A 21,945-nucleotide genomic window follows, 5' to 3' on the forward strand; every position below is an offset into this window, starting at 1 on the left:
CAAACAACTAAACAAGCGAACATGGCACTGGCCGAATTCTGGCACAGCGGGCCGCCGGGCATGGCTGGGGCGCCGCAGGGCCGGGTAGATAGGTCATCCCTCGCACTCGCGTCTGAGGAGCCAAACCGCACTGCATGCAGGCCTGAGGGAGCCCACCGTTGCATGCACCGCCGCCGCTGCGATGTCACAGGGGGCAGCCGGGCAGGCGCCCGAGGCAGAGGGCAGATAGATATAGGCGGCGCCGCACCGGACCCGGAGTTTACACAAGTGCACATGCATGATTGCATGTGGACGGGACACGCCTGACCCTAGCAAGCAAGGCGCTCGCTGTTGCAGGGGAGGTGGGAGCTCACTGCATGTATGCCGTTTGATGCCGTATCACACAAAGCGACCGCATCACGCAATAAATGCGTCTGCATGCACGCAGCATTGCCACGCACCCGTCGATCACACACGCCCTTGATTTCGTGCTGTCATGCACAGACCATTCACCATCACACATGACCGAACCCTTCCGTGCTGTCATCTAGCCCGCACCATCACACATTGCCAAATCACATCTCGTGACTCTTGCTACCGTATACACTCATCCTGTTACATACGTTGATGCTGCATCGCTATGCATCATATGTGTGCGCATCTCTCTACTGTGGCCCTGCCGTTGGGGACCTGACGACCCCATCAGCGCCCTATCCACGGCGTGCACGGCGTGACCCGTCGCTCCCCGACTCCACTCTTCATTTCCCTAGACATTTTATGCAGTCAATAGTCAAATTTAACGCATGGTACGAATGGGGACCCTTGCCAATGTCTCTCAGGCTTTGTATTATACTTTCGCACGTACGTGCGCCGAAGTACTTCTGCACTATGCGCCGGACGCATATGGTACAGCAGCGGATAGAGTACAACGGCCAATGGCCATGAAACAGGCAAAACAACACAGATACACTGGAATTGCATCCTTGAACACCACGCCCTTCTTGGCCGTACTTCCCAAGGCGCCATGCCAGGAGACTCCTATCTAGCTGTGCGCCAGCGAGAGCTCAATGCTCTTATTGGTACATTTGGCGCAAAGTAACAGTACGTGGAGCACAATCCACCGAAGAATCACACGCAAAGCGACAAGCCACCGCTTTGCAGACATACATGGCTGGGTAGCTAGCTAGCCTGCCGTACCGTGTCATCACGCGGCGCCAGTACCGCTGCGCGCGCTGGCCGTACCGTAGATCATCAGACGCATTTGCTACTCCTTCCTTAGCCGTACAGAGGGACGTAGTGGATCTCAGTGGAGCCCACCCGGCGGATCTTGATGGGTCGCGTGGCGGCGGGCGACGGGCAGCCCTTGGCGGCGGCCGCCGCCGCCGCCACCGCCGCTGCCGCCACCGCCGACGGCGAGGGCGAGGGCGTGACAGACGGCGACGCGCCCGCACTGCCGCCGTCGGATACCGACACTGACGGCGCCGCCGCCGCCGCCGCCGCCACAACAGACGCCGGCGCCTGTGCGGCCGCCGCGCCAAAGGCCGACAATGCTGCCGGCCCCTTTGCCGCTGTAGGCTGCACGGCGTTGTTGGTAGCGGCCTTGGGAGCGGCCGTGGCGGCGGCGCTGCCACCCAGTGTTGCTGACGACACCTCCCCCTCATCCTCCTCTTCAACAATGCCCGCCGCCGCCGCCTCCTCCGCCACCTCCGCCGCCCGGCCCGCCGCCTCCGCCAACACCTCCTCCAGCGCCGCATTGAACGCCGCCGCACTCATCACGCCGCCGCCACCGCCGCCGCCGCCACTGCTGTGAGGCACGACCGCCGCCGCCGCCGCAACCGCGGCTGCCGCCGCCCGCGCCGCCGCCGCCGTGCCGCCGCCGCCAGCCGCCACGTCATCGGCGGCGCCGCCGGCGGCGCCGAAGGATCCCAGTGACGGCCACGAGATGAGCTGCTCCACTCCGCCGGAGGCGCGGCGGCGCAGTTTGACGGCTCGGAAGGGCGCGGTGGCGGCTGGCCCCAGTGCCCGTACGAAGTTGTACGACTCCTCCAACTGCCGCCACCGCTCCTCCAGGCTGCCTGCGGGTGTGCGTGCGTGGGTCCATACATCGTATTGAGTTAGCAGGCGGGTGTGGGATACACACACACACACACACACACACACACACACACACACACACACATACTCATGAGGTGTCGCGGCCATATGTCTGTTCACAACAACACACCCAACAACCACCTATACGAACCGTCCACTTGTCACGCGCCGTAAAGCCTATGCCACTGCCTAAACCCACAAGCACCCCCCCCACCCAGCCCCAGCCCCAGCCCCAGCCCCAGCCCCAGCCCCGGCCCACCTGTGATGCCCACGCTCATGCGCACGTAGCCGCGCCCAATGCCGCTGGCGTCCATGTCCTTGTCGCTGAGCTCCGAGGAGGTGGAGGCGGCAGACAGAGACATGAGCGTGTCTGTGGGTGGGTTGTTTTTGGGGGGGGGGGGGTGCGTGTCGGACAGGAGGACCGGTGACGAAGGCAAAAGCGCGGCATCACCACACCCTACCCACCACGTCGACAACAGCGACTCACTCACTCGCCGCCCCGCCTGCCAACCAGCCAACCAGCCCACCAAACACAAACACCCACCCATCAGCTACTCAGCTCACCAAAGTATCCGAGGCTCACAGCCATGAAGCCGAAGCCGTGTTTGTTCTGAAGCCGCTCCATGAACTGCAGGGGTGTGTGCGTGTGTGTGCATTGGCATAGGAGTGGGCAATAGGCATTTGGGGTTGGGCATTTGGGATTGGGCGTACATATTGTGGCCGGGTGCGCATGCACGTGTGCGCCAGCTAGCATGACTCCAGACTCCGTGTCTGCGGCGGCACGCATAATCAAGGCCGGTACAGCAGGATGCTCCTTCCCCGCCCCATCCCTCCTCACCCCTACCCCCGCCCCCCCCACCCACTCGCTCAACCCCCACTCCTGCTCCGATCGTTTTCGTTGGTTTTGGTTTAGTTTGGGCTGGTACTTACAACCCCACCCCACCCACACCCACTCCCCCCCCCCCGGGCCCCCTCACACACCCGTACTCACCGCATTGGCCCGCGCGGGGCAGCCCAGGTCCAGCCCCAGCAGTCCGCCCAGCCCGTAGCCGGCGTTGGCTTGTCGCACTAGCAGCGCGTGCTGCGGGTGGGAGGGCAGGCCCGGGTAGGTGACGGGCGCGCCCAGGGCGTGGAGCCGGGCGGCGAAGGCGGCGGCGCGGCGGCCGTGCTCCTGTGTGTGTGAGCGGGTTTGGGGGGAGGGGCGGGGGGGAGGGGAGGGGGAACAAGGGGAGGAGGGAGGGTAGCCGTTCATGGAGAGCGGAGTGGAGGCAGGGACAACATTCCGAGCGATGCATGCATGAATGGGTGTACGCTTCCCCGCACTTCCCTCCCCCCTCCTCCCTCCCCTCCTCCCCCTCCCTCACCTCTCCCCCCCCTCCCCCCCTCTGTCAAAACACACACACACACCTGCATCCTCAGCGCCAGGTGCGGCAGCCGCAGTGCCAGCTCGCTAGCGACCCGCGGGTCCATGGTGGGCCCCAGCAGCATGCAGGGCCCGGCGTGGAAGTCCATCAGGCCGCGGATGAAGGCGGCGGGGCCGCACACCGCGCCGCCGATGATGTCGCTGGCGCCGCTCACAAACTTGGTCAGGCTGCGGGGAGGTGGTTGGGTGGATTGGTGGGGAGGTGTCTAGGTGGTTGGTGGGTTGGTTGGTGGGTTGGTGGGAGGAGGAGCCCAAGAGAATGGGTCGCAGTAGACGTGGGGATGGCAGGAAGGAGGAGGGTGTGGTTGGGGCCTAAGGGCCTGAGACTTAGGAGTGCTTGATTCTTCCATTCCCCAAATTGGTGGGGTGGTAGGTGCGGCCCTTCACCCGCACAGTCCCAGCCAAAATCCCATTCGCCACGCACCCACGCGTCGCCCTGCGCCGTCAACCCACCCACCATCCCCACCCCACCCCACCCCGCCCTCACCCTCACCCTCACCCTCACCTGTGCACCACCACATCCGCCCCCCACTTCCTGGGCGTGATCACAAAGGGCGTGAACGTGTTGTCCACCACCAGAGCCGCACCACCGCCGCTGCCTCCTGAGCTTGCAGCGCCGCCCGTGCCGCCGCCAGTGGAGGCGGCCGCGGTGGCTTCGGCGCTGGTGCCGGTGCCGGCGGCAGTGGCGGCGCCGCGGCACAGGGGGCCGTGCGCAATGGCGGCGAGTGCCCCCAGGTCCGCCACTCGCAGTGTGGGGTTGGACACAGCCTCGGTGTAGATGACCTGTGTGGGTGGGTGGGTGGGCAGGTGGGAGCGCGGAAGAAAGGACGAAAGGACGTTTATACACATGACAAGCACACACACACACACACACACACACACACACACACACACACACACACACACACACACACACACACACACACACACACACACACGCGCGCATGCCATGCGCCCACACCCGCATGCTCTGCAGAGCCCGCCAACACCTTGACATCATTTAGAGATAGCAAACAACCACGGCTTCTCCCACCCACCCCGTTCCACCGCGCCCTGGGTGGGGCTGGCGGGTTTGGCTGGGTTCACTCGGTTGGCTTGCTCTGGGTCCTGTAATGAACTATCAACCCCACCCCCTTTCCTTACGGGATTGGTTCAACGTTAACCCCACCCAACCGCACCCCTAACCTCATCCCCACCTTGACGCGGCCCGGCGGCGCGGCCCGTACCGCCGCCTCCACCTCCTCCAGGTTTGTAATGTCCACAAAGGTGGTGTGGATGTTGGCCTTCTGCGGCAGGAACGTCTTGAGCAGCGCGTGAGTGCCGCCTGCAGCCGCCGCCGCCAGTTGGGGTGCGTGTGTGGTCACATGTGCCCGTCAGTCAGTCCAGGGTCAGTCAGTTATCCAGGCAGGATTCTTTGTAAGCGTGTACGGCAGCCGCCCAAGTAGTGCCGCCGTGTAAATGGCTGCGACCTGCCGTATTCCTCCTCGCACATGGTGGAATCCCTTCCACACACGGTCGTGCAGGCCAGTCGTCCCAGTTTCCACACACTGCGCACACACGCATTCCCTCGTCGTGTCTTTCTTAACCCACCACCCAACCCCCCCACGACGGCCACCCACCACCCACCCCCCCACGACGGCCACCCACCCCAGCCACCCACCACGGCCACCCCCCCCACACACACACACACACGGCCACCCACCGTATATGGTGTTGCTGGCGATGATGTGGTCCCCACTGTTGCACAGCGACAGCAGCGTGCAGCTGATGGCAGCCATGCCTGTGTGCGTGCGTGCGTGTGTGTGTGTGTGTGTGTGTGTGTGTGTGTGTGTGTGTGTGTGTGTGTGTGTGTGTGTGTGTGTGTGTGTGTGTGTGTGTGTGTGTGTGTGTGTGTGTGTGTGTGTGTGTTTTGGGGGATTACATTCATGATTAATTCAGAAGTGAGGGGAGAGGGTTCATTCCAGATGATCCCAAAGCAAAGGGGGAGTGAGACGAACCGGTGTGGCTATTTTTCCCCACGCCGCCCCTACCACGCCGCCCCTACCACCCGTGCCCCTCACCTCCCACCCAGCTACCCCACCCACCGGACCACCCCCACCATCTTGCCCACCATCCATGCTCCCCACGCCCTCCCCCCACCTGGCCCTCCCCCACCTCCCTCCCCCTTCCCCCACCTTCCCCCCCCTCACCGCTGCTGCAGGGGTATCCCGCCTCGCAGCCCTCCAGTGCCGCCAGCAGTCGGCCCAGGTGCCGTACGGTGGGATTGAAGGCGCGGCCGTACACGTAGCAGCCGCCTGTGGGTGGGAGGGTGCGTGCAGGGGGGGCAAGGGGTGGGGAGGGAGGAAGGGGTTTTACACGTGCGGAAAGGCGGAAAGGGGGAGGCGGGAACCCTCAATATTTGGGATGTAAAGGACGGGACAGGGAGACAGGGAGTGGGAGGCGGGGTGGGTGCGTCGGCTGTGCGTGGGAGGGGCCACGATCGCTGGCTGGCCCCAGAACGGGCAGGAGCGAAGTTCTCTTGGGCTGACAGCCTGGCAGGGCCCCTGTAAGCGACTATCCCTTCAATACGTGCAATGCGCCAACGTAAGCGATTGCGCTTGGCGTCCAACGCAGCGCACTGGCGCCGCGTTAGCGCCACGTATTCCGGGCATGGTGTGAATCTGAAGCTGAGCGTAACCCTAACGGAGAACCTGCAAATCATGCTGTGTGTGCAAATGCTCGCACGTAGCCAGTTTGCAGCAATGAAGCTGCCCCGCGAGGCAAGCCCTAAATTTAGAAGGGCAACCGACGACGTTGCGCAAACGCCAACGCACCTTTATCGGGTGCTCCTGCAAATATGGCCTCGAGCGTGTTTGCGTCCAGCACTGTTGGCAAAGGGCGAAAGCGCAAAAGCTGACGTTGAGCAACCAAATTGTCGCGGGCTTTCTCTCCGCGCAGCGCGCACCTGTGAATGTCGTGGAGATTTCCACGCTGGCGTTGACGCCTCCAAACTCCCCGAACTCTCGTTTCCCGGCGTTCAGCCTATCCAACGGGTCCAGTCGCAAGTCGAGCGTTGCCTCCATGGTTGGCCTTTCGTGTACACTGGGGAACGTGCGGCTAAAGCTTCCAATATGTGCTCTATAATATTAACAGCCAGGTAATCACAGATGTATTTGTAGCGCACAGAACACTACTGACGGGCGCGCAGGCCGCGACCGAGGAGGGCAACATGATGCACGCGGCCAGCAGGCCAGATGTAGCCCCCCTCGCCAGTTGCCGCACCTCCACCTCGCCGGCGCCGATGGCCTTCCATATGACTGGAGGAGCTATCATAGATTCAAAAAGTTAGAATATGAAGGTCACCGCCATTTCGCCCATGTTTCTTGTCCGTAAGCACCTGTAAAGCACCAACCCACAAACCGCCAAGAACGCTTTTACCGCTGCAGGCTTCTTCCGTCAGTCCTTCAGCAAACAACATGCGAATAGCAATCAATCAATCACACATTATGCCCTGCCTGTCTGTGTTACCATCAAGGTTACCACGGGCGCACTGCCCTCCACGTTCCATTAGAGTCTGCACCACAACCTGTGATGACTGTCATATGCAAAACACACACCAACCAACACGGAAGGCACACAGAAGGCATCAGTACCGTAGTTTGGCATGAGCCAACACCGTACATACCAATATGCAGTAAACGCCGTCACTCGCACCGCCATCCCCACATATCCAGGTACCGAAATCCCCAACCCCTCTCTCCACTACCCGCCCCTAACTCCCCGGCGCCGACGTGCCCCCAGCAGCCCGCCTGCCCCCTCCGAACCCTCGGCCCTTGGAGCCCCCGGCGCCTGCGGCGCAGCAGCAGGCGCTGCCTCCGGGGCGGCAGCTGCCGCCTCCGGCGCCGCCGCCTTCGCCGCCTTTGCCTCTACCGCAGCAGCTGCACGCCGGCGCCGCTGTGCCCCCGCTCCACCTGCTGCCGCCGCCGCCGCCGCCGCCGCCGCCGCCGTCGCCGCTGCTCCTCCTGCAGCGGCCGCTGGTGCAGGCTCCGACCCCAGGGAGGGCCCCAGCTCCGCCCCAATCACCTGCAGCTTCCTCGCCCGCTCCGCGCGTGCCTCCTCCTCCTCGCTCTCCTCCTCATCCTCCTCGCCCTCCTCCCCCTCATCGCCCTCCTTCCCGCCAGCGCTCTCGTCCTTGGCGCCGCCGGCCTCCTCCCGCCGCTGCCGCTTGCGCCGCCCCTGTTCCGCCCCCAACTCCGCCGCCTTCGCCTCCGCCACCGATCTGCCGTGCTGCTCAATCCAGTCCTCAACAGGCAACCCCTGTAGCCGCCGTGCCAGGTAGGCCTCTTTAAGCTCGGGGCTGTGCCGCAGGCGCAGCCACTCCCAGTGCGGCACGGTTATAACGCCGTCGGCGCCCAGTACGAATTCCAACTGTCGGTTTCGGATCTCGGTGGATCCGTCGTGCATCTGGTTGTACGGCGGATTGGCCATGTAGTGGTGCGGCCCGTCCACCTCAACCGCCAACCGCCGGCCGCCCGCCAGGGTGACCAACAGGTCCACCCGAAAGGTCAGCTCGGGCACTACGCCCTCGCTCTCCACACTCTCTATGACGGGCAGGGAGGCGAAGCCCGACTCCGCCAGGAGCTGACTCACGCGGCCGCCGCCAGCAGCGTCACTGGCAGTAGCAGCGCCGTTGCCAGCAGCACCGCCGCCGCCAGCATCGTCGGCAGCGGCAGTGTCGCCGGCGGCAGCAGCCGCGTCGCTGGCTACGGAGCCCTCCACGGCTGGGCCGGCCACGGCGCCGCCGCAGCCAGCCGCCTCGCCCGCCTGCCCCGCCCCGCCTTCCTTCCCCTCCGCCGCCGCCTCCTCCTCCTCCGCCGCCGCCGCCGGCTGGGGCCGCTGCCGCGCCTGCAGCCGCTGCATTGCCTCCGCCACTTGCCGCTGCATGCGCGAGGTGCGGGCCACGTGGTCCAGCCGTATGCCCTGCATGCTGGCACGGGACTGCTCGTACAGCGACCCCGTCACTCCCGCGTCCCGGCCCAGGACCTGCGCCAGTCGCCGGGCCGTGCCGCCACCGCCTTCGCCCCCGCTGGTGGTGATGGCGCTGGTGGTGTTGGTGGTGGTGCTGGTGCTGTCGCTGCTTGCTGCGCGGATGTCAGCGGTGGCGGTGATAGCAGCTTTGGCAATGCTGCCAAACGGGCTGTCAAGGGCCGCGTGCGCGCCGCCCGCCTCCGTTGCTGCTACAGCCGCCCACATCTCCAGCTCCATCTGAACCTGCCAGATCTGGTTGAGCTCGATGCCGCTGCTGCTGCTACTGCCACTGTCGCCCTGGCTACTGCCGTCGCCGCCGCCGCCGCCGCGGCGCGGCGCCGCCTGCCAGTGCCGCCGCGCGAGCTGTAGCACCTCCACCATCACCTCCTCATGCCGCGTCATCGCGTCCCGCCCCATCACGGCCAACGCCCACAGCGCATTACTAATCGCCTGCGTGGTCCACGTGTCCGGCCGCGTGCGCGCCAGCTGCAACATCCGCGCCGCCACCCCATCAACCAACTCCTGGTCGTACAGCACCAACGTGCCCAACGACCACATCGTGTTCGTACATTCCTGTGTGCGGGCGGTGCGCCTGATCAGGCCCGGGGCGCCGCACGTCACGGCAGCTGCCAGCAGCTCCGGCCCTGGCCGGTGCCGTAGCGCCGCCAACGCCAGCAGTAGGTTGGACCAAGCCTGGACGTTGGCGCCCTTCCCGAACCGCGGCCCACAGGCGGCGGCCACCACCGCATCCGCCGTCGCGCTGCTCTCCACCCCGAGCCGCATGAGCGACCACAGCGATGACGCCACCTCTTGCGGCGTGAAGTCCACGCCCACGCGCGCCGCCACCGCTGTCGTCAGAGCCGCGGCGAAGGGCCGCGGCAGCGGCGTCAGGCCCTGCGCCGCCGTCGCGCGCGGCTCCCACCTGCCCCGCTTCCGCTCCGGCTTGCCGCCGGGCTCGGACGGCAGGTGCGCGGTCTGTGGGTGAAGGTACACGAGCGACCAGAGCGTGTTGGAGAGCTCCTGCGACTTGAAGGCGGCGCAGCCGTCGACCGCCGCGCTCGCCTCGATGCGTCGCCGGGCCTCGCCCAGCAAGAGCGCCGCGGGCCGCGCGGCGCGCGGCCCACGCACCGCACGCAGCAGCGCCAGGCTGTACAGCACGTTGGCCAGCATCTGCTCGTTCAGGTTGCGGCGGCGGATGGCGAGGAGGTCCAGCAGCGGCAGCAGCAGCGGCCGCTCCACGTGCCCGACCTTGCCGCAGCCGTAGGCGAGCTGTGTGAGGTGCAGCGGCTGTGTGCCGGCGGCGGCGGCGCCCACGCCGTCGCCGTAGAAGCCGGCGGAGGGAATGCCGCTGGCCGCCGCCGCCGCGGCGGCGGCGCGCTCCCGCTCGAGCTGCTTTGTCGCTTGGCGCGCGAGCTTGTCGGCGCGCCGCTGCGCGGCGCGCGGCCGCAGCTCGGCGGAGGAGGCGGCGCCCTCCGCCGCCGCCTCCGCCTCCCCTGTCGCAGCCGCCGCCGCTGACAACCCGTCCGATGCCCCGGCGGCGTAACGAGACAGCTCGGCGCTCAGGCGGCTCGCCAGCCAGGCCTGCACCGCGGAAATGTGCTCCAGCCGCGGATCGAACCCGGACTCCGCTTTGAGTTTGCCCAGCGCGTACACCACCCGCGTCATCTTAACAACGTCCCCCGCGGTGCCGCCACCGCCGGCGCCACCGCCGCCGCCGCCACCGCGACCACCGCTGCCGCCGGCAGGTTCCTCTGCACCCTCCGACGCTTGTGACCATGCCGACGCCGACGCCGATGCTGACGTGGAAGCGACCACGGACTCCAGCAAATGCGCCAGCAGCTTGTGCGCGGCGGGGCCGGCGGCGAGGTCGGGAAGCCTGGTGTGTGACAGCAGCACAGACGACGCCACCTCCATGGGCAGAGCTGCTGGCGGCGTCGCCGTCATTGTGGCGGCGCTGAGAGCGGCGGCGGCGCGGGTGGCGGCGGTGGCGGTTAGCTCCGGCGGCGCGGCGGTGAGCGTGTACCAGAACGCGGCGTGGTCACGGGGCCGGGCCGTGGCGAGAATCGCCTGCGGCGCCGCCTGCGGCGCCGCCTGCGGCGCCGCCTGAGCCGCGGGCTCCGCCAGCCTCAGCATCACTGCAGTGCCGATGTCGCCGCGCGCGACCGCCGCCGCCACCGCCCCACCGCCGCCGCCGCCGCCGCCGCCGCCCTCCAGCCCCAGCTGCTCGGCCGCCGCCGCCAGCTCGGCCGGCGGCAGCCAGCAGCCTAAATTGGACATGGTCACGAGGGGGCTCAGCAGCGCCGCCGCCGAGTCCAGATGAGGCACGTGGCGGCCGTAGGCGGCCAGCAGCGCCGCCAGCGCCGCCCGCAACTCGCCGCTGCCGGGGCCGGCGCCCAGGTGTCCCGTCCAGGTCTGCGGGTGAGGGGTTATGGGTGAGTGGGTGTGGGTGTGGGGAGCACGGGGAGGGGAGAGGAGGGCAGGGGAGGAGGAGGGAGGAGGCGGTGTGAAGCAGGGCAGGGCGCGACTGAAATGTGGCAACGCTCCACGAGGTTCTGCATTCTCTGCAAGCTTACGTCGCCTCCACGATGCAACGACGCAATCCCAGCCTTCTGCATGACGAGGCAACACGCGACATGCCGTTCCGTCACCTCACCCTGCCAATCTTAAACAACATGTCACCCAGCGCCTTGGCCGGCATGCGGCCCGCACTCCGCTGCAGCTCCATCGCCGCTTCCACCAGACCCCGCGGCACAGCGCCGCCGCCGCCGCCGCCGCCGCCGCCAGCTCTACTGTTGCTACCCCGGCTATTGCCACGGCTGTTGCTGCTACCACCGAACCTTGACCCACTGCTGCCGCTGCCGGCGGTGGTGGCGGCGGCGCTGTCATTGCTGGCGGTGGTGCTGCTGCTGCTACTGCCGCGCCGCCGGTACGGCAGCGGTCCGGCCGCAAACGACCGAGCCATAGGCGGCAGTAGCAGCAGCGGCAGTAGCGCGCTGGCAGGTGGCAGTAGCGGCCGGCTCGAAGGCGGGAGCCAGAAGGCGGCGGCGCCGCTGGCGGGCTGCCCGAGGGCGCCCGCCGCAGGCCCGGAGCTACTGCCGCCCCCGACCCCGAGGCCACCGCCGCCGCCGCCGCTGCTACTGCTGCCGCTGGCCCCACTGCCAGCAGCACCGCTCCTTGCTAAAAGGGCACGGAACAAGTGTGTTCGTGTCCCTGTGCCCCCAAGGTTGTGTATCGCCGTGGCATGTGCCGCGGCCTCCGTAACCGCAGCAGCCGGTGCCTCCGGGGCTCCGGCGGCCACTCCCTCGCGCACGCCAGTGCTGACACGACCCCCAGCCAGCTCTTCGGCGGCTGCGGCGGTCGCATGAATGCTGCTACTGCTTGCATGCTGCTGTAGCAGGCCGCAACTGCCGGTAGCTGCGGTGGCACCGCCCTGGCGAGCTCCGGCGGCGCCGGTGGAGGTCCCGGTGAGAGCAGACAGCCACTGCCACGGCGCGCTCCAGGACTGGCGGGCGAAGCCTGGGATCATTCTTGAAGCCGCTGACTATTTCTAAGCTTCTTATGCGCTACGAAAGCAATGTGACAATGCTCAGAGCGCTATAATGACGTGGGTTAATGCTCCATCGCGATGAGTTTGCACGCTGCGCGTCCCTATTTGCGCGAGAGTCATTGTAAGTAGGTATGATGGGCACCACAGATAACTGTTATAGTGGTACTAGTGGCAAAGGCGGGTGTCTGCTCGCGGAATTCGCGCCGCGATGGGGCCGCAATCGTTTCCAGCAGAGTTCAAACACACTTGACAGTATGTCATAATCTATTACCGACCCAGCTCATCCAAAGCACTGTTGACAATCCCTGAGCCCTTTCCCGCAACTGCCGGCTGCCAGTCCAATCAGCTTGCACTATTGTTGCTCCTTGTCGAGCTCTGCAAAGATGTCGACTGGAATGCAACTACGCAACGGTCATATTGTAGGTCAAAATATCCTGCCGGTGCAAGGTCGGCCGGCCTTTGAGGAGGGCGTCCGGCTCATTTTCGCGAAGTGGACGGCGCTGGCGCTTGCTGTGGAGAACCAGTGGGGCGGTGGAAACAGCAAGGAGAAAGCCGAGCTACTTTACCAGGACTGCCTGGACTGGTTCTACAAGAAGCGCGGTGAGACACTAGTTGGGAAGCCAAAGCGACGGCGGCCGCCCTTTCAGCGACTCGGCAGGACAACGGGGGCGACCACTTAGCGGTGGGGTGGGGGCGCGGCGGCTTGTTGGGTTGGGAGGGGGTTGGGGGCGAGGCAGGGTTACGCGGGCGGGGGGGGGCTCTGCTGGGTCGACCGGGTGTTTTGGGCGGCACGCGCGCCCTTGGTGTGTGTTGGCGGCACGCGCGCCCTGGGATCCAGGCGCAGGGTGTGACCGGCGGCCTTGCAGCCCCCGCCCTCGCGCTCGCCACCCTGCGGCATCTGTTCTTTGGGCGCCACGTAAGAAGCGCGTTGCACCCTGAACCGCTGTCTATGCGAGGTTCTGTTGCCATCCCGTCCCGCGTGCTTTGCAAAGTTCTGTATGAGCAATGTTACGGCCGCTGCTTGTGCGGGTAGCTAGGCGGTGGCGCACGCGGTGTGGCGGCTCCACACAGGCTCCACTCCACACTCCCGTGCCTGCCGTGTCACCCCTCCCTCCTCCCCCTCCTCCCCCTCCTCCCTACCCCGGTGATTCCTCGACCATTGACCCCAATTTTGCTCCAGACCATGTACGGTAACCCCTCCCTTCCCCTCCCTCCCTTCCCCTCCCTCCCTTCCCCTCCCTCCCTTCCCCTCCCTCCCTTCCCCTCCCTTCCTCGCCCCTGTTTCCCCTGCTGTCCCTGTCCTATCAGAGCACTGGGCTGACGAGCTGGAGGAGGAGCTGGACGAGGCGCTGCTGCAGGACTTCCACGTGGAGGCGGAGGACGGCAGCCCCAAGCTGGTGGGGGGGGGGAGGAGGGAGGAGGGAGGAGGGAGGAGGGAGGAGGGAGGAGGGAGGAGGGAGGAGGGAGGAGGGAGGAGGGAGGAGGGCACAAGGGGAGCCCATGCGGGTACAAGTTTCTGGGGAGTTTTATGTGCGTGCTAGCTGCTTTCTGACTGACACGAAGAGGGGCTGGTACACACCCCAACACACGCACCTCCCAACACCCAACGCACGCACCCGCCCGCGCATGCAGATCGCCGAGGGCCTGGTGAAGCTGTACCAGGAGTTGGTGGCCGGGTCCACCGCCTACCTAGAGCACCTGAGGGCCATGGCGGCGGCGGGCGCACGGGCATGCAAGCGACAGGTGGTGAGTCGCGGGGGCAGAGGGGCGGGAGGGGCGGGAGGGGAGGGGGGGGGGCGGGAGGGGAGGTGGGGGTGGTGGTGGGGGGGTGGAGATACCAGCCCAAACTAAACCAAACCCAATGCAATAGAGCGAGGAGGAGAGCGTGGCCGATGCTTGACAACGGAGTGGCACGCGACAATGGTCCCCATTACCGAAGAGCACCGAGTTCCCCGGTTCCCGGCGAAACATCCCGCAAACCGGTTGAAAAAGGCGATGAGCTCTTCGGTCTTGCGCGTGTGGGCGGTGTTGACGGTAGCCGCCTTCGAAATTGCCACCCAGGCTCAAACACACGCACGCACAATGCAGACTAGGCACACGTTGAATACCCACATCAAGGGAGCCCGGGCGCCGAGGAGGAGACCAGCGCCAGGGCGGGACGTTCGCATTTGCAAAAAGGGAAAAGGCAAACAGTATTCTAAGTGCACGAGCCTGGGTGGCAAGAGAGAGCGGGAAACAGGCAGAGGGCAATTGAATAGAGGCAAGCACGCATCGGCGTGGGGCCACACGAGGGCCAGGGGGTACAGGGATTAGGGGGTGGGGGTGTGTGTGGAGATACCAGCCCAAACTGAAGCGAACAAAATAGCAAAAGAGGAGGGCAGAAGGGGGGAGAGGGTGGTACTTCATGACAGAACCCAAAGCAGGCCAAGGTGGCTGTGACGTGTGTCCAAACCGTTCTTGCCTGAATCCTCAAATCACCCCAATCCCCAATTACGGCTACAGGTGGACCTGGACGGGACGGTGGTGGCGGAGGAGGACGCGGACGGTATGGAGACCAGCAGCGACGAGGGAGACGACGAGGAGGGGGAGGACAGGGACGGGGACACGGAGATGGGGGGTGGGAGCGAGGCGCCGCGTGGCGTGCCGCTGGAGCCGCCGGCGCCACGTGTGCCGGTGGTGGATGAGGAGGGGTTCACAATGGTGCAGGGCAAGGGGCGGAAGGGGCGGCGGTGATGAAGGCTGGAGTCAGGGTGTGTGTGGCGGATGGGGTTTTGTTTGTGTGCGTGTGGGGGTGGGGGTGGGGGTGAGAGGGTAGGAGACAGAGCGAGAGAGAGAGGGGCGTGTGGGATTTGCGGATGGATGTATGCGCGTGGTGGTTTGGTGGTTCCGGAGTTGGGACGGATGTGCGCTGGCCCGCCGAGCCGCGCGGTGTTGTGGGTTTGATTGATACAGGTTGGGAAGCAGCGGGCAGGCATGGTGGATAGGCGGTGCAACCAGGGGGGCTGAACGAAATTCGGTTGCGACGAATGGCGTGAGTGTGACCATGTCAAACAACCAAAGAGTAGTACGCACGTGGGGGATTGGTCGTGAGGCGCTGGATGGAGGTGCATGTGACAGGAAGTAAGAGTGCATTCTTGCCCAAGCAGCCCTACCGAGTCCTCTGACTCCTCTCTTGTAACCAATGCAATCTCCTCTCTTGCCTACGATTCCTGGCCAGCTCGGGCCAGCTAGCCAGCAACCAAATTGCGTGATATTTCTAAACACACATTCTCATACTTGTGACCGCCAGCCAACCTGATTGCTCTGAAAGCTCAGCACACCCATCATGCTGCGTGAGGAATGCGCATCAGCAAACTTCCAGCCAGCCAGCAACTTGTCGGTACAGTAACTCCGGCGTTCGACCAGCCATGCACTCCTGCTCTGCCGCTGCAAACTGTTTGCTGTTTGCTTGGGGTATGGGCGTCAGCTGCACCCTATGGGACCTCGCCAACCTGCCTGAACCCTGTCCCATCACACACCCGTCATGCTGCTACCAACCCTCCTGAGCGGGCACAAGTCGTCTGTGTTGCCGACCGCGTCGTTCTCTGGTCAATCTCTGGTCCTTCAAAACTGCGCACCACTCCTTTACAACCCCTAGGGAGCCCTAAATACGGTACCCACTGCCACGTCCGGGTGTGCTACAGCCTAGCTTCCTCAGCAGCTGTCTACGCATCGCACCATACCCTGCCTTCCAGTCGTAACGCCTTACGGAAAACGTGCCTGGGCCTGCAACAGTGCAACCCGTGGCAGCCTGACAACATGGCCCTGTGCAACTGCGCAACATGGAAAGAAAGATTCTATTTGCACACCCGTGCACCAGTTCCTGCAGTCCCGGCATACTGCCTTCCCTCTCAGCTCTCGCTGCATGCGCTGCAACAGCGCCCTGCCTCTCCAATCTTCAACAGACAACATGACCCGCGTCAACCAGTGCAGCCTTTAGCATCACCTACACCTGCAGGCCCAGCAGGCCGCCGCATCCACTTATACCGCCTACTCCGCTTTGGCCTTGGCAGTAGCATCAGCTGCAGCGGCAACCGCAGTAATGGTACCCGTACGTAGCAGCAGTAGCAGCCACACCGCCGCCACCGCAGCCTTCACCAGCAGGCCACGACGCCACGACGCCACGTTCCCAATCATCACTCCGCCTCGCCCTTGGCAGCACCCGCCGTGTCGTCATCCGCAGGCGCCGCCGCCGCCTCGTCTGTGCCCTCCGCCGGCTCCGGCTCCTCTGTCACAGGGCCCAGCAGCACTGACCCCAGCGGCCCCGGCCTGCTACTGCGGACAGCGCCGCTGCTACTGCCGGCGGCGGCGCCGCTGCTACTGCCGCCGCCGCCGCCTACTCCCTCCATTAGCATGGTCGTGTCATGCGCCGCCGTGCCGCCCCCCAGTGCGTTGATGACTGGGAGCCGGTCAGCGGATGTAGCAGCAGTGGCGGCGCCGCGGGGTCTCATGCCGCTGCCGGCCGCCAGGGCCGCGGCCTGGATTGCGGGAATGGCTGTAGCACCACCGCCGCCGCCACCGCCCTCGCCTGCTACGGCCGCCGATCCGGGGTAGTTGGAGGCGCTGTAGAGGGTGTTCAGGAGGTTGAGGCGTACGGCGTTGTGGGCGGCGGCGGCGGCAGGGCCGGCGGCGGCACCGCCGTCGCTGCTACTGCCGGCGCCGCCGCCAGGGCCGCCGCCGCTACGGTTGGCAGCTGCGCCGCCGCCGGACATGGGCGGGGAGCCGGAGAAGGGCGAGCCCGGCAGCACGTTGATGAGCTCCCTGTGTGGTTGTGGTTGTGTGTGTGTTTATGTGTGTGTGTGTATGTGTGTGTGACTGTGTGTGACTGTGTGTGTGCGTGCGTGCGTGTGTATGTGTCGTACATGACAGCCCCATGCAGGAGGCCGATGGAAGTGGGGACCGCGTGGCACCCCAGCAGCCCAGCACCCCAGCAGCCCAGCACTATGCCGCAGTCGTCCAAGGTGCTACTGCGGGTGCGTCCCTCCATCGCCTCCACAGTACTTCCCAACATTGGTGACTTGCCCCTTCGCTTCCCCAACACGTACGGTAGCCCTAATAACCCACACCCACGCAGAAGTCAGGCGGCGGGGGCTGCTGCCACTGCCGCCGCCGCCATCCAGCACCGCCGCCAGGCCAGCAGCACCACCACCACCACCACCGCTGCCTCCCGCCCGGCCGCCGCCTCTTCCTCCATTCCCCACCGCTCCCAGCACGCAGCTCGGAGACGCCGCCAGAAGCGATGAGATCGACCCCATCAACGGACCCAGCGCCGCAATGGCGCCGCCGCCGCCACTGGTGCCGCCGCCTCCGGCGCCGGCGCCGGCTGCGGCGGCGGCGGCCGCAGCCGCCGCCAGGGCTGCTGTAGCGGCTGTTGCTGGCGGCAGGCCGAGTCGGCGGCTGCGTCCCTCGCCCATCATGGACAGGGTGCGGCCGATCACGGGCGTGGCGGGCACCATGGCTCGGACCTGCGGCGCGTGGGGGGCGCGGGCGGGCGGGCGGGCGGGCGGGTGGTGTGTTGGAAACAAGAAGCAGCACACGGGGATGTGCGTGCATTTATGCATGTGTGCGTACGCCGTACGCTCGCACGCATGCAACCAACGCGCACGCACGTCAGCTCACCACTGTCGCGGTCGGGTCTGCCAGCGCCCCGTCCTCGCGCTGAATGCCCAGCCCCAGCTCGTCCACCGCCACAATCTGTACGGGGGCGTGTGTGTGTGGGGGGGGGGGGCAAGGGGGCGTGTGTATGTGTGTGTGTGTGTGGGTGACAGTGTGGGCGCCAGGAGTGCATTACGTGCGGTCGTGAGCAGGCCGGCATCCGCGGGCACGAGAGCCAGCATACCGCATTAATATGGGCGCCAAATTGCGGCGGCAGGGCATCAGCAGATGCACGCCAACGCACCATCACATAACAAACACACACGGCCACAATACACACTTGGTGTCACACTCCCACTCCCTCCCCCACATCCCCTCCCACAACCCCTCCCCTCTCCCCCACTTATCCTGCCTCCCACCTTGAGGCAGAAGGCGTCGTGCACCCGCTCCACCACCACCACGAAGTGCCCCGGCCCCACCAGGCCCAGCCGCGAGGACAGCGCGATGGCCTCCTCCAACACCTGACCAGGGGGGGAGGGGGAGGGAGGAGGAGGGAGATGGAGATGAGGACGGGGGGGAGGGGGGGAGGAGGGGAAGGGGCAGGTGTGCAGGTGGAGGAATGCAGAGGGAGCGATAGATGCCGGGGGTTCTCCCAGTCGTCCATGCAACGCTCCCGGCTCAGCTGTGCCCAATCAAGCCCACACATTCCCCAACCACACCCACCCACACACACACACAAACCCACACGCCCACGCCCACACACCCTCACGCCCCCACACACCTCGTCGCCGCTGGGTCCGGGCGCGGACAACATGGGCAGCAGCCCGCGGACCTGAGGGGGCGAAGGGGCGGCGGGTTGGGGGCTGGTGGGTTCACTTGGATGAGGTCACTTGTGTCACCCCCGTGTCATTATTTCCTCCCTGGCCACGGCCATAGCCCCATTGCGCACCCACACACCCACGCACCCACGCAGCCAGCCGGGCTGCGGTACGCAAGCTGTGCTGGTGTGCGTCTTCTTGTCAGCAATCCGAGAATCCCCGTAGCCCTCTCCCCTCCCTTCCTTCCTTCCTCCCTCCACCCTCCCTCCACCCTCCCCCACCCCCTCCCTTCCCCTCCCTCACCACCCCCACCACCCCCACCCCCACCCCCACCCACCACCCCACCCCACCGCCCCCCACCACCCCCTCCACGCACCAGCAAGCACTGCCTCGCGTGCCCCTTGCCCTGCAGCTTCCAGTGCAGGCCGTCGCTTGTGAGGCGCGGCACCACCAGGGTCAGGATGGGCATGGGCGGTCGGTACTTGGCCACCAGCGAGGCCACACGGCTGGTGTGCGTGTACACCACAATCAGGCTGGCCTTGACCTGTGTGGGAGGCAGGGGTTGGGGAGTGGGGAATAGGGAAGGGGGATTGTAGATACCGTACCAGCCCAAACTGAACCACACCCAATGCAAAAGAGCAAGGAGGGGGCGGAGAGAGGGAGGGGGGAAAGTAGGCGCGGGCGCGAAAGGGAAGAGGTTGAGGGAATGAAAGAAGGGAAGACGCTCCATTAAACAAGTTGAGCACCCATGTCCCCTCGCCCTCATCTGCTCCTTCTAGCCCGCTTTCCCGCCCGCCCCCGCCCCCACCCCCCTTGGGTTCGGTCTAGTTTGGGCTGGTATCTACACACACACCCTTGCCCCCCGGCCGCCAGGCGCGCACGCACCTTCTCCGCCGCCCGCACCGCGCTGCTGGCAATGGACTCAAGCTTGCCCATGTAGGGACCCGCGGGACCGCCGCCGTACACCGTGCCTGGGGGGCGGTTGCGTGTGGCGTGTGCGTGTGTGTGGCCGGTGGTGGGTGCGGCGTTTATGTGGGGTTAGTTGTGGTCGCAAAGCTGTGGAGCGTCAATTCATCCGAGAGTCCATATGCATCGCGCAGGGCACACACAGCAAAAAGGCACGTTCGTTCGTGCACCCGCCCGCGGCCACCACCACCACCGCAACAAGCAACCCGCCTGCCTCACTCACTCACTCACTCACTCACTCACTCACTCACTCACTCACTCACTCACTCACTCACTCACTCACTCACTCACTCACTCACTCACTCACTCACTCACTCACTCACTCACTCACTCACTCACTCACTCACTCACTCACTCACTCACTCACTCACTCACTCACTCACTCACTCACTCACTCACTCACTCACTCACTCACTCACTCACTCACTCACTCACTCACTCACTCACTCACTCACTCACTCACTCACTCACTCACTCACTCACTCACTCACTCACTCACTCACTCACCGGTGGTGCTCCGCACGCTGGGGCTGCTGGCGCGGCCGGAGGGGGCGTGGCCGTGGCCGTGGTGGGAGTGGCTGTGGTGACTGTGGGGGTGGCCGTGGTGCTCCCTACGTAACAGAATTGTGCAAGTGTGTTAAAGAGCACAAGGAAAACACCGGTATCTACAAACCTACCTGTGCTGCTCCTTCGCGTTGCTGATGCCGCCGTACAGGGGGTTGGAGTGCTGCTGGCGGCCACCGCCGGGTAGCGCAGCGGCGGCGCCGACGGGGCCCGCCGGCTCAGCGGCAATGGAGCCGCCGCCGCCGCCGCCGCCGCCGGGGCCGGGGCCGAAACGGTTCATCGCGGCCACTGCCGTATTGATGTCCGCGTAAGACTGGCTGCGGTTGCCGCCGCCGCCGCCGCCGCCAGGGCCGCCGCTGGCGGCGGCGGCGCCAGCACCGCCGCCAGCAGTCAGCGGGCTGCCGCCGGAGGCGGAGAGCGATCCAGCGCCGCCGCCGCCGCCAACGCCGCCAGTGGCGGCGGTGCCGCCGCCGCCAGCGGCGGAGACGTCGGGCATGCTGGCGTTACTGCGCGAGCGCGGCGGCGCCCGCGGCGGCAGCGCCGCAAAGCTCACGTGCTGCCCGTTACCGCCGCCGCCGCCATTGGCTGTGCCGCTGCCAGCCGCCGCCGGCGGCGGCGTCTCCATTGCCGCCAGATCTTCCAGGTTCGCGGTGGACAGGGACGCTGGTGACAGGCCGCCGGCGCCGTCGGCGGCGGCGGCACCGCCGCCGCCAGTTGCGCCGCCGCCGCCGATGTTAGTCATGCTGCCTAGCGGCGTGAGGCCACCGACGTTGCCGTACCCGCCGCCGCCGCCGCCGCCGAGGCCGGACAGGCCGGCGCCGATGCTGCCACCCATCATGTGGCTCGGCTGCTGCGCGGGTTTGTGTGTTGCAAACCTTTGGGTCAGGTAACGCGGCGGGGCGGGTCAAAAGCTGCTGGCAGCGAACTAAGGCAGATACCGTACCGTACGAAGCGAGTGCACCCACCTGGCCCCCGAAAGGCACGCACCAAACTACCACGCAAGTAAAACAACATATCTGCAACCGTAACCAACGACCAATTTGTATCCCACCCTAACTAACCCGCCGCACGTCTAACCCACCATGCCGCCGTAACCGCCCAAGCCGTCACCGGTGTGTAGCATGAAGATGTCAGTGGCGGCGTCATCATCATCCAGTGTGAGCCCGCCGCCGTACACGCCGCCACCGGGGCCCCAACCTCCGCCGCCGTACATGAGTGAGGGCGCTATGCCGCCGTACATTGAGCTGCCACCGCCGCCACCGTACATTCCGCCGCCGGCGGTTAGTGACTCACGCAGCTCCTGGGCATCCACCGCGGCCTGTTTGGGGGGGGGGTTTGTAAATACCAGCCCAAACTAAACCAAAACGAGCGGATCACACCAACCACCAAAACGCCACCGACACGCGCATGTACTACACCCAATTCCCACCTCAACAAACACCCACATGCCCCGCCCAAATGAACAAGTAAGCCCCCTCCTCCCGCCCCCCTTGCCCCCGCCCCCTACCTGCATGAGCCACTCGAAGTGGTGCGCGAAGTCGAACACCTTCTCCGCCTGCCGCGCTATGGACACCAGCGTGCGCACCGTCTCAACCTGTGTGTGTGTGTGTATAAAAGTGTGTGTGTGTGTGTGTTGTGCGCGTGTGTGTGTGTGTCAGGTGGGTGGGTTCAAAAAGAGAGAATATATCTGGACGTAGTGTGGAGGGGTTGACTAAACGCAGCAAGGGAAACACGCGAGAGCAGCAACTAGACCCTTACCGACCCCCCCCCAACACACACACACACACACACACACACACACACACACACACACACACACACACACACACACACACACACACACACACACACACACACACACACACACACACACACACACACACACACACACACACACACACACACACACACAC

General features: G+C 65.7%; 4 protein-coding genes across 4 annotated transcripts in view; 1 reads left to right on the forward strand and 3 right to left on the reverse strand.

Moving 5' to 3' along the window:
- Nucleotides 1-247: 247 nt before the first annotated feature.
- CHLRE_10g426152v5 (uncharacterized protein) lies at nt 248-6,641 on the reverse strand. The gene is made up of 11 exons (XM_043066554.1): nt 6,441-6,641; nt 6,310-6,360; nt 5,686-5,790; nt 5,199-5,276; nt 4,693-4,820; nt 4,002-4,279; nt 3,481-3,664; nt 3,065-3,244; nt 2,638-2,701; nt 2,333-2,443; nt 248-2,054 (listed from the first exon to the last, which is right to left on the reverse strand). Exons 1-11 carry the CDS (start codon nt 6,556-6,558, stop codon nt 1,255-1,257), a joined length of 2,097 nt encoding a protein of 698 aa, XP_042919951.1. The 5' UTR covers nt 6,559-6,641; the 3' UTR covers nt 248-1,254.
- Nucleotides 6,642-6,695: 54 nt separating this feature from the next.
- Nucleotides 6,696-12,181, reverse strand: CHLRE_10g426200v5 (uncharacterized protein). The gene is made up of 2 exons (XM_043066555.1): nt 11,157-12,181; nt 6,696-10,915 (listed from the first exon to the last, which is right to left on the reverse strand). The coding sequence occupies exons 1-2, from the start codon at nt 12,027-12,029 to the stop codon at nt 7,238-7,240; spliced, it is 4,551 nt and encodes a 1,516-aa protein (XP_042919952.1). The 5' UTR covers nt 12,030-12,181; the 3' UTR covers nt 6,696-7,237.
- A 140-nt stretch (nt 12,182-12,321) lies between these two features.
- Nucleotides 12,322-15,240, forward strand: CHLRE_10g426250v5 (uncharacterized protein). The gene is made up of 4 exons (XM_043066556.1): nt 12,322-12,650; nt 13,359-13,447; nt 13,683-13,796; nt 14,553-15,240. Exons 1-4 carry the CDS (start codon nt 12,434-12,436, stop codon nt 14,781-14,783), a joined length of 651 nt encoding a protein of 216 aa, XP_042919953.1. The 5' UTR covers nt 12,322-12,433; the 3' UTR covers nt 14,784-15,240.
- A 5-nt stretch (nt 15,241-15,245) lies between these two features.
- Nucleotides 15,246-21,945, reverse strand: part of CHLRE_10g426292v5 (uncharacterized protein) — an 11,456-nt gene continuing 4,756 nt past the window's right edge. The window contains exons 13-23 of the mRNA XM_043066557.1: nt 21,540-21,626; nt 21,114-21,350; nt 20,146-20,882; nt 19,976-20,079; nt 19,388-19,473; nt 18,879-19,046; nt 18,466-18,516; nt 18,104-18,205; nt 17,709-17,783; nt 17,160-17,554; nt 15,246-16,850 (exon numbers count right to left, since the gene is read on the reverse strand). Coding sequence (XP_042919954.1) covers nt 16,226-16,850; nt 17,160-17,554; nt 17,709-17,783; nt 18,104-18,205; nt 18,466-18,516; nt 18,879-19,046; nt 19,388-19,473; nt 19,976-20,079; nt 20,146-20,882; nt 21,114-21,350; nt 21,540-21,626 — 2,667 coding nt within the window. The 3' untranslated portion in view covers nt 15,246-16,225. The remainder of the gene's footprint in view (nt 16,851-17,159; nt 17,555-17,708; nt 17,784-18,103; nt 18,206-18,465; nt 18,517-18,878; nt 19,047-19,387; nt 19,474-19,975; nt 20,080-20,145; nt 20,883-21,113; nt 21,351-21,539; nt 21,627-21,945) is intronic.

This window comes from Chlamydomonas reinhardtii, chromosome 10 (genome assembly GCF_000002595.2).
Source record: "Chlamydomonas reinhardtii strain CC-503 cw92 mt+ chromosome 10, whole genome shotgun sequence".
NCBI lineage: Eukaryota > Viridiplantae > Chlorophyta > Chlorophyceae > Chlamydomonadales > Chlamydomonadaceae > Chlamydomonas > Chlamydomonas reinhardtii.